Source organism: Sinohyriopsis cumingii, unplaced genomic scaffold, assembly GCF_028554795.1.
Source record: "Sinohyriopsis cumingii isolate HCF-2022 unplaced genomic scaffold, ASM2855479v2 utg001050l, whole genome shotgun sequence".
NCBI classification, from domain to species: domain Eukaryota; kingdom Metazoa; phylum Mollusca; class Bivalvia; order Unionida; family Unionidae; genus Sinohyriopsis; species Sinohyriopsis cumingii.
In genome coordinates, this window is record NW_028315955.1 from 1 (window position 1) to 11,266 (window position 11,266).

At 34.5% G+C, this 11,266-nt stretch overlaps 1 protein-coding gene across 1 annotated transcript; it reads right to left on the reverse strand.

The window, feature by feature from the left end:
* Window positions 1-5,170: 5,170 nt before the first annotated feature.
* LOC149772877 (uncharacterized) lies at window positions 5,171-7,376 on the reverse strand. Its single transcript, XM_089947166.1, has 3 exons — window positions 7,235-7,376; window positions 6,906-6,916; window positions 5,171-6,574 (listed from the first exon to the last, which is right to left on the reverse strand). Exons 1-3 carry the CDS (start codon window positions 7,374-7,376, stop codon window positions 6,344-6,346), a joined length of 384 nt encoding a protein of 127 aa, XP_089803292.1. The 3' UTR covers window positions 5,171-6,343.
* Between the last annotated feature and the right edge of the window lie 3,890 nt (window positions 7,377-11,266).

Genomic DNA, 11,266 nt, shown 5'->3' on the forward strand with positions numbered 1-11,266 from the left:
TACTATCCCTCTCATGAACGTTGCGGCTCGAAAACCGTGTGGGGATGTTTTCCTTCACGTCCGCGCTTTAACTTTAAGAACCGGGTTGTTCCCAGTCTAGCCATCCATTGTCGACTCATCCTCCTACGAAGATGTGCTCCAAACTAGCTAAGCTCAACGAAGCCTACGTGAATTTGCATAGGGTCAGACACAGTCTGATACCGAAACCAGAAGAAATAGAGAATGTGAGAATGTTAAAAATCACTGAAGACCTGATAGAAGAGCTCTTCAGAGAAGAAATGAACAGGGAGAAAGAAGAATGGACAGAGAAGTACAGACTTCAGAGACAGCAGCAACAGCAGCAACAACAGCAACAGCAGCAGCAGCAACTTGAAGCTGACAGAGGCTTTGTCGATTGTCGTATCGACACCAAAGAATTCTTCTTCTCTTTCCGAAGAAGCAGACCTATTGCCAGAAAGTCTATCCTCAGAGGACATCGCATTCTTAGAAACTAAAAAAAGAATGCCATAGCAAAACAAAAAAAACAGTCCTTTTCAGGGCTACCCAATACTCTAGAAAAGAAATAACGATCCATTTGCCAATGTGTGTAGGTAGAGTAGTGTGAAAATAAACACTAACTCTTTCTTAAAAAATGTGAGGGTATGTGTTTGTGTGTTTGAGTTTGTGTTTGTAAGTGATAAAGTGGGATGGTGTGGATAGTAGATTAAAAAGATGTTTGTTTTTTTTTTTGGGCTGTTTGAGGTGTAAATTTGGGGTTAGATTGGATTGCTTTGCGTATGTGGATAGTCTATTGAAGTGATGGGTAGCATAAAAAAGTGAGTGAGTGTTTCTTTTAGGTCCGCGCGTTGTTGTTTTTTGGTCATGATCTAGGTAAGATGAATTTTATGTTTTTAGGGGGATGTTTTCCTTCACGTCCGCGCTTTCAGTATAAATTGAAACTCGTTCGGCAGTCCAGCTACCCTTGTTGATTGATCAACACCAAAAATGAACACGAGACTGGAGAAACTGTTGGAACTTCATGTGCATCTGGAATATGCCAGGCACATATTAAATGAACTGGCCGCTGAAGCCATTGTCGAGGAGGGAAGGATAAGAGAGGAGGAAAGAAGAAAAAAAGAAGAGGAGGAGAGAAGATATAAAGAAGAGGAGGAGGAAAAGGAGAGAAGAAAAAATTTCAGAATCCCAGAGAGTGAAAATTGGGATTCTGAAGCGACATATCCTGCCTCTGCTCTCTCCCCCCAAAAGGTAAAAAGTAACTGGGGGATAAGATGTGTATGTGGCGCCAGGCCTGGAAGGTGCCACCATTAACCAGGTGTCCATGAAGTTCCAAACAAAACAGCCCTTTTCAGGGCTACCCAATACTCTAGAAAAGAAATAACGATCCATTTGCCAATGTGTAGGTAGAGTAGTGTGAATATAAACACTAACTCTTTATTAATAGTGAAAGTGTATGTGTTTGTGAGTTTGTGTTTGTAAATGCTGAAGTAAGTTTGTGTGAATAGTAGATTTTGGATTTATTTATTGATTCTTAGCGTATGTAGAGAGTATAGTTAGGGTTATATTATATGAAATGAGAAAGTAGGGGATGTTTTCCTTCACGTCCGCGCGTTGTTTGGTCATGATCTAGGTAAGATCCATTTTATGTTTTAGGGGGGATGTTTTCCTTCACGTCCGCGCTTTTCGTATAAGAACCCACAGTATTAGTTATTCAAACCATTCTGCAAAGAATAAAAAGAAGATGGCGTCAAACCAAATGGACAAAATACAAACCTTGCAAGACGTTTTAGACAACTTAGGAATGATGGAACAGATGCTAATAAGACTGGTTGAAGACCATTATTCCTATAGTCCCCATCGTGTAAAGATGGAAATTAACAATTTAAGAAAAGCAAAGGACAAGATTAGTGGTGTGATGAAGGAAATAAAGGAGGAGAAGGAGGATGAAGAGGAAAAGATAAGAATAAGAACATGGAACGAAAAAATTGAAAAAGAAGAGGAAAATGAGAAGAGGAAGAAAGAAGAGGAGGAGGAAGAGAAGAAAGAAGAGAAGGAGAAAAAAAAGAAGAGAAAGAGTGTTGGAGATAAAATAAGAAGTTGGTGGAGGAAAAGAAGAAATTAGAAGCAGAAGAAAACCCAAAGGCCCTTTTCAGGGCCCCCATATATCTCGAAAAGAGATAGCCTTTCCATTGCCTACCCCTTTTTTTTAAAAAAAAAAAATCCCATGTTCCATTCCCTTTGTCCCTAAACAAGCCCAAACTCTATTCCCCATGTTAAATTCCCCTTGTCCGTAGATTGTCCCACGATTTATTCCCATGTTAAATTCCCCTTGTCCGTAGATTGACCCACGATTTTTCGCCATGTTAAATTTCCATTGTCCGTAGATTGTCCCAAGGGGTTCTGTAATGCTAATTCCCATTGTCCGTAGGGTGCCCCCTTTCACTACTTATGTACTACATAAAACAATGAAGTTAGAGACATGATACTGTACCAAGGTTATATGGCTATGTAATACATAAAACAATGAAGTTAGAGACATGATACTGTACCAAGGGTATATGACTATGTACTGCATAAAACAATGAAGTTAGAGACATGATACTGTACCAAGGTTATATGCCTATTTACTACATAAAACATTCAATCCTAGTTTGTTTGTTTGTTTGTTTGTTACTTTTCAGCTGTATCACCTACTGCCATGTTATGTTATTAAATTTGTTTTGTTAGAGAAAAGATAGAAATGGAAATCATTTCAACTGATGTGATTGCTCGTTCTTACAGGCATGATGCATACTAAGGTTCTATCGTTATGTACTACACAAAACAAACGAAGTTACAGATATGATACTGTATCACAAACATACGGTTATGTTCAACATAAAACAATGAAGTTACAGACATAATACTGTATCTAGGTCCTAAGGTCATGTACTAAAGAAAACAATATAGCTGGGTGGTGGGTGATTTCCAACAGGAACAAAATGCCTTGTGCAAATCTTACATGCATTCGCTTCGGGAAAGCACAAAATAGCAAATAAAAAATACAGATAGTTATATGTCCAGAAAGTAATCAAACTACAATATGAAAGTAAATAAAAATATTCAGGCCAAATAAATTTAAAGTGAATAATACAACAAACTCAAATAAAAAGAACACAAATGAAAAGTATATGTGAACTCAAGAAATGAATGTCCTCCAACATTAGACCAAATGAACATATATTTTTACCATCCTTCTCGAGTTATGAAAACCGGTTATAGTCCAGAAACAATAATCAAGCATTGAAAGAGTCTGTATCGAAATTTTGAGCTAGCGTTGGCTAAGTCAATGACAATAACAAGTAACAGAGTTCATCGTAGTCCATACTGAAGACCAGGGAATGCTAACAACGCAAGTAAAGCAAATCGAGTTTTCCAAGTGGATATATGTTGTCAACAAATACAACGTCAACCAGTAACATATCGGATGTAGAGGTCAACTGTGCATCTTGATGTATTATTGAGTTCTCATTCAATTCAGAGACAAGGACGTTTATGATATTATTCCTGTCAAAATTTCAACAGCAGAATATATGCAGATGTACATCAAGTTCCTGCACCATTCCTTCAGGTCATTAACCCAGCCAAATGCCAAGAGATGCAATTATCTCATCAATGTATGTTTTTGAAGACTCCGTGCATCTCTTGTTATGCATTGTCGATCAAATTTCATGGTGGGTGTCAATTGTGTTGCTGTCATTATGGGTTTAACAACTGTTTATTTAGCACATGATAGGCTACATATTGTAGGCAGTATATTGGGTGAGGAAGAACCCAAGAACATCCTATAAATAAACACCGACCCATGGGAAGCTACTGGCAAGCTTTCACACATAACCACATTGACTGAAACCAAGATTTGAATCCACGTCGATAGAGGTCAGATGTCACTGATCTCTAAAGATGAGCACATTAGAACACATGGTCACCTGGGGCTCCTGCCAGTTATGTCACAGCATTTGAAAGTCATGAGACTTAAACTGACTGACTAGAATTTTATTGCATGACTTGATCTGCTCTGTAGACATCTCTCAAATTATATACATGCCTGAGATTACATTGCCAGAACGAGGCTAACTGAGCAAGCTGTAACAGAAGATGATGAAGTTATGGATGCCATTAGTAATGTTAGCAGAAACTCAGCACAGCATTGTTATGTGCCTTCTTGTACGTCAGATTTATGATATGATCCAACACTTCATTTTCATTCATTTCCCAAGAATACTGCATTGAAAAAGCAATGGATAACTTAGATGAGAAGAGATGAAGGCCCACTCTTTCAAGTGAGTATTCTGAATTATATCCATTTTTTACTCAAGTTTAAATGAAATTTTGCACTTTGATATTTTGTTTTCGAAATACAAAGTAATGTTTTATATTTCATTTTATTTTAACTTTCCAGCTATCTTTTACTTTTTTCAGTATATAAAAGTTATTCCTTTCAAAGACTTGTTCTCTTTTACTGTATAAATTTTTAAAAATTTCAGTAGTAATCTTTTAGTAACAGTCTGAAATATTTCTTTTTAATATTGTGTATTAGTCCTTTTATGCAACATATTGTGTTTATTCACATTGACTAGGTTACAGAGTCAGCAGTTGTGTGTTCAAAACATATTACAAAGGATGATTACAAGTCGTGGACTTCAGTACAACAAAGATTTTTCCATGAAGCAATGCCGTCAAAATTTGATTGAAGCAGAGGAAAAATTTACAGGAGACCCTTAAAAGGAAAAGTACTGCTTCTAAAGAACTATTTACAGTTTCTAAAAGTTTATTAAGAATATGTTTTGTGAAATGAGAAGGAAATATAACAAGAAAATGTTTTTTTCCAATGCTGTTAAACCATGAGTTTATTACAACAACAGTCATTGGTATTATAAAATAAAAAATTGAATGCAACATTTTAATGAAATAGTTCTTTAAAAACCACATTCTACAAAGTTAATTAAAAGAGATATTATTACATAATAACTAATTGAAGAAATAACAGATTCCCGAAAAACGGGTGAAATATGTTAGTGTTTGGCTAACATTATAATGATATAAAATTGTTTGATTGTACAAGGATGCTTTTTTCATTTAATAGAATGGATAATGATGCAACTGGGACAGATCTGTTTGCTGACACAGCGAGGATCAAGAACAATCCTTATATCAACAAAGGATAGAAGAGTTAGAGGAGAAACTTTGGTATGAATCAGAAGAATGCGAAAGACTGAAAAACCAGTTTCAAATAGAATGATTTGGTATAAATAGGTTTTCAAGGGACAACTGTCACATACTATTTTATGCAGGTTTTTCCTTTTTAAAGATAGTAATTGAAATAAAAGTAATCAACCTTGTCTTTTACTTGGTGCCAGACTGCTTGATTGAAATATATTGGTTCTAATTGCTGGTCATTTTGACACCAGATCAAAAGACCACACCACTGTAAACCTGTAACTGCAAGCTGTGTCGACATTTTGTACAAGCACTTGTGATTGTTGTTCAGTTTTAGAACTCAATTTTGATTTTTTGACATATACTTGGGCTCTTTGACACTCCCGACATGAAGACACTTAATTTCTAATAAACCAAAATGTGGGATATTTTTGGGATTGTATACCTTTCTGTCCCGACTTGCAGCAAACCAAGGACACCAGAATTTACAATCACTCCGCAAGGATAGAGGTCAAGATGGGTTTCATCATGTATTGCATAGGCGTTCACTGATTCAGGTTTTGTTGCCAACCTTTGGCGCATAGCTACAGTCACTGTTGTAATATTGCTTGATGATCTTAATCCTCTAGCTAAGATGGTTTGATCCTTGCGGCATCTGAAAATCTCTCCTACGTTTTGATGCCGTCGTTCTGTTTCTTCTGATCCTGTGCCATAATGAACTCTGACTTTGGAGCCTTGTTTGCTCTTCGAACTTCTTTATTTTGTCCATAGTCATTTTTAAACTCTCTAATTTTATACTTTGTGGATTTGTTAATGCTATCAGAAGATGATTCATCTTGTAATTATAGCACGGCAAGTCTGGAAATGATATATCATCATACATATTTATAATACAGTGAGACTCTAGCTGTTTTGGTAGCTGAAGACAGAACCACGAAGTATTAAACCAAATTTTGTTTGTGCCAATGTGGCAGAAGGTAATTCCAAAGCTGGTAAGATTTACATAGGACTGTCAGCATTTTGTAGGATGGACATTATGTTCCCAGTCCACATTGTCCCCACGAATAGGGTCGCTGAGTGTAGATTTTATCCTATAAGTGTTTTATCACCACTGACCAAGTCCACTGTATTAGCATATCCCCTCATTTCAATATTTTGCACTGCATTTCCTTGAAGTTTTTTCCCCTCTTGGAACGTGCCAGGTTTGAGGCTGGGATGTTTGTGCTGTATCTTCCAGATGTGCCCTTTGTCCAAGCATTTTGAACTTGGCTAGCTGATAGAGTAGACCAACAATATATCCACATGATCCTGCTAGTCCTATAGGGCATGTGCAGAATGCAGATGTAGATGTCGCCTCCAGTATTTCTTTAAATATGACCTACAATGATTAAAATGTAACCATATGAAATATCTATTTTTAGATTTGATTTATTTATCCTGTTAAAAAATAAGCTTCTAAATTATGTGATTCAAACTACATGCATAATCAGGCATGCTTCATGCTACAAAATTGAAATAAATTAGTGTAATCTGATGTGGTGTTTAATTTTCTTCTGATATCTGTAACACCGGCTCGTCACATCAGATGCTGTATCAACAGGTCTCAGTGTAATAATAAGAATAATAACAATAGCTACTCTACATTTATTTTGCCTATAACTCTTCTATTTGAGCAATTTTACAACTAATTATGGTTAATTTGGCATCACAAAACTGAGAACTGTTGAACAATCATGTAGAAGTCATCAATGTCATACATATTCTAGCCTTTATATTGCTTGGAGATCTAAAACTGGATTAATTTTGTTTTATCAAACTGTAAACTGGCAATAATTTTTGGGAAAAATTATATCCTATTGATAGATATAATCTTGGACAGATTGGTCAGGATATAAACTGATGTAGGATCATATAACATTTTGTATAGGGGAGGAGTGCTAATAACTTTAACAGAGAGAACGAAAAGGAGTGCAAAGCAAATTTTCAATTAAACAATTATTTATAAAATAGTGTGATAATAAGGGAATGGACCGCTTACCTTTAAGGTCTTGGATGTATAATGCTTTTTGCATGGATTTCTCACCAGATGACTTCTTATTTACCTTGATATAAGATTCAACAAATGACAAGGTAAGTGGTGGCACTAAATCTAAATCCTTGTCAATGTAGGAAGTAGCCATTATATCACTATAGACGCTGTAATAGCTATGCAGCTATGCTCAGTTAGCCTCATTTTGAGTTGGGCATGAATATTCATGATATAATATTAAGAGTGGTCTATATATATGTGTGAAAACACGACTACTTTTCATAACAGCAAAACATGACATTTTTACTATAACATGACTGGATGGCAAACCAAAGATTTTTTTGTAAAATAACATATTTGGTCATGAAATGGACTTAAGAAAAAAATTTTGCTCTGATTTGTTGAAGAAAATAGAATATATACATTATCATCAGCCATCCTTTTTTCATTCACATCTTTGATTCCTCTGCCATGTTTCTCACAACCTAAAGTGCTAGTTTTAAGATGCTGAAGTTATCACCCGGGTCAGGTGCGTTCTTGAAGAGGTACAACATTTATTTAATGAGTAAAATCAGATAAAATGTGATTTAAATAGGTACTTTAAGGCAAATCAGAACATAATGAAAATCTGTAATTTACTGAATGGGATATTTTTGTCCCACGTTTTTGACCGTGTAGTGTGTATAATACGGTAAGATTAGGTCTGCTGATCAAATGCTGGGTTTGTTTACATTGCTTCGATAGGAAACCCCACTTCAGGATTTTTGGCATTGGCGATGCCAGTGTAAATAATTGGTTATAATCATGTGTGCTTCTGGTAGAGATTTAGAAATATTCCGGTGGAAAACTATATTCAGTTTGAAGTTCTTTATATGAAGCATTATTAAATTGGAAACAAATTTTCCATTAGAAAACAATTCGGTATTGCCTTTTTCATTTGAGCATTATAAAATTGGAAACAAATTTTCCATTAGAAAACAATTCGATATTGCCTTTTTCATTTGAGTATTATTAAAATGGAAACAAATGTTCCATTAGAAAACAATTCGGTATTGCCTTTTTCATCTGAGCATTATTAAATTGGAAACAAATCTTCCATTAGAAAACAATTCGGTATTTCCTTTTTCATTTGAGCATTAATAAATTGAAAATATTTTTTAATGGTATAACCTGGAATACACTTTAAGAAACGAACCATATTGGTTATATTTTTAACAAGATGTTTGTCTTTTCATCATCAATATTTGATTATTTATTTTTATTTTATTGTATTGTATATGCCTTTGACAAAAATATATGGTAAGGAAAAATTATTAACCAGTTTTAATTTTTATTTTACTTTTATTTTGTTAAGCTGGTTAACCATATCATTTGACAGGCACAATGCAGACTGTACTAGCCTTGCCAATGCATACTTGCCAGTGAAACATAGAATGGCAGTGAAACACAGAATGGCAGTGAAAAAAAGAGTTTATTGGGAGCTTAAAGTGCATACACAAATACTTCTAAACAGCATGCTAGGCAAAATAGACCCAGACAAAGTTTTTGTTGGGAAGTCTAATTGTTGAAACAAGAAGAGGAGGCCTAAATAGCTAATTGCTTGACAGAAATGGCGATATATGGTTATACATGCTAGGAGATTATCGATATTGCTACTGACCTTGTGAATCAAATGGTTAGAGAAAGAAAAATGAGCCACTGATTGAGAAATGGTTTTGATGATTTATCAAAAGATGGCCAGAATTGAAAATTTCCTGGAAGTGCAGAGAGCTATTACAACAAGCATCCAGAATGTCAACAAATTCTTCGTTGAACTTGGCTTTGTAATTTCCAAATATTGGTGAAGTGAGCACGTGTGAGCACTGGGTGCATGTGATGTACTATGGTTCATTTTAAAAATTTAACATGTTAAACCTTGATGCATATTTGATATTAATATGGTTATTTTCTTCAAATAGTTTCTGTAGTGTGTTATGTATATTTAATTTGCATTGTTTATGTGTTTGTTTCTTTTGTTATTTTTTAATTTCGTGATAGGCTTTGTAAAGCTTTTTTTCTAGCTGACCTTGTCCAAAACCAAGTTCATTTTCTACCTGACCTGAATATTGATTATTTTTTTATACAAATTCTGTAAACAACTAATACATAGCTCATATTTTCTCTATGAGCATGGGTTTAATATTAAGATCATTATTAATAGATGTTAACATATTTATATTGGTCTTAGTCAAGGACCTGGTACTTTCCAAGGTCTTCATTATAAATTTAGCTTCAGACCTAATCTAACTAAGATTTAATCTTGCAAACATTTGGAACCTTCCAGAATAAAATTTTCCATTAGGTAAGTTTTTTTTTAGAAAATGTTAATTGTGATCTATGTCAGATAGAGGTGTGTGCAGACTTTTAAATGAAAATTTTTTATTTGTGTTGTAAGATATGAGTTGAATAAATTATATTATTATATGCTCATTATTTTCCCCGTTAACTTTACATTGTCCGAATCGGTCAATATTTCCCGATACTGAACGCGCGCGACAATACACATATAGCATTCACGTGAATGAAGGAACTACTTTCTATTGTAAACAAACAATGACGCAGACACCAGCACTTTTGATTTGTAAACAAATCATATACACTCGCGTATGAGGCTCTTTACGTTGTGGTTATTTAAATTTGTTTCTGAATGAACTAAAACATGTTTCGTGGACTGCAAAAAAATCTCACCTGTTTTGGCACATTCCGCGTTGATACAATGTTACGGATTTAGGCTAGCTACATTATATAAAAGACGGACGATTAGGTCCTTACAAATAACATACAAGTGAAAAGGCATATACTGTCTTCTTTATCTTGTGATAAAAATGGCAAAATAAAATATACTTACAGTTTTACATCCTGAATTTCTTCAAAATGTTTTTTCTTAATTCTGCAAATCCGAATTACATGAGCCATCTCATAGGTTTTCAGTCTGGATTACACATTTCGAAAGTGTGTTGTAATTTCGATGATAAGTGCAGTTGGTTCCTCCTTACTGCACTCAAAATGAAATACACATTAAATTCCATAGCGTCTTTTTGAAAATTGCAATTGAAAAACTTCATATTTTCCCACGTTATGATTTCAAACATTCAATGACAGAAACATAAACACATTTGCAGACGTAAACAAGCTTCTCCCGCGCCACTTCAATCCGATGTATTTCATGTATAATTTGCACAGATGAATCCAGTCCAAAATCACAAACTTTCGTCGAATCGAAACAAAATACCAAAATATATTCACTCCAGATCAAATGGAAAAGTCGTTGCAATGCGCATTCATTCACAATATGACTGCAAATTTCAATTTTAACTAGACACGCCATTTTCTTTCGAAAGTGATGTCGAGCGCGCGACTAAGTTCAAATTTATCTGGGTGGAGCTATGTGCGCATTAATAATGATGTCATTTTGTAATGTCAAATCTGCGCTTGTGTATTTAGTTTGGAATATGGCATTCATTCATTTACGTTGTTTCTTATAGTGTATTTTGTTAATATAATTAAACCTTAGGTAGAATAAAAAAATGAGCATATAATAAAAAGGTTACTGCATTTGTATGGGAAAATATGAACTCGTTTTGTCGGAAGGATACACTGCACTCACAAGTTCGTGCAGTATTCATTCCGAAAACTCGTTCCTATTTTCCCGTACAAATGTAGTAACCTATAATTATTGTTGTGTCCAGTAATTCATTTCGGCTGAAATTTGTTTATTCAAATTATTAAATTCAAGTAATTATTCTCCGGAAATACAATGTGCTCAGAAATAACATTCTTGGAAATTGAGACATGGATTTATAGCAAAATTTCAAATAAGGATATATTCTTTGCTTTGTATTCTTGTGATTCAACAAAAGACTGTTGGCACATTACCATGAAACAGACCACCAAAGGCATATCAAAACTTCCGGCATTGGATTCATTTATGAATATTACTAAAGTTTAATCAGAACTTTAATCATTAGGACCTACGTTCCAAATTATTAGGGATTTAATTAT

Bases quoted from the DNA above. Each gene is read 5' to 3' on its own strand.
- LOC149772877 (XM_089947166.1), bottom strand. From the start codon at position 7,376: ATGGCTACTTCCTACATTGACAAGGATTTAGATTTAGTGCCACCACTT.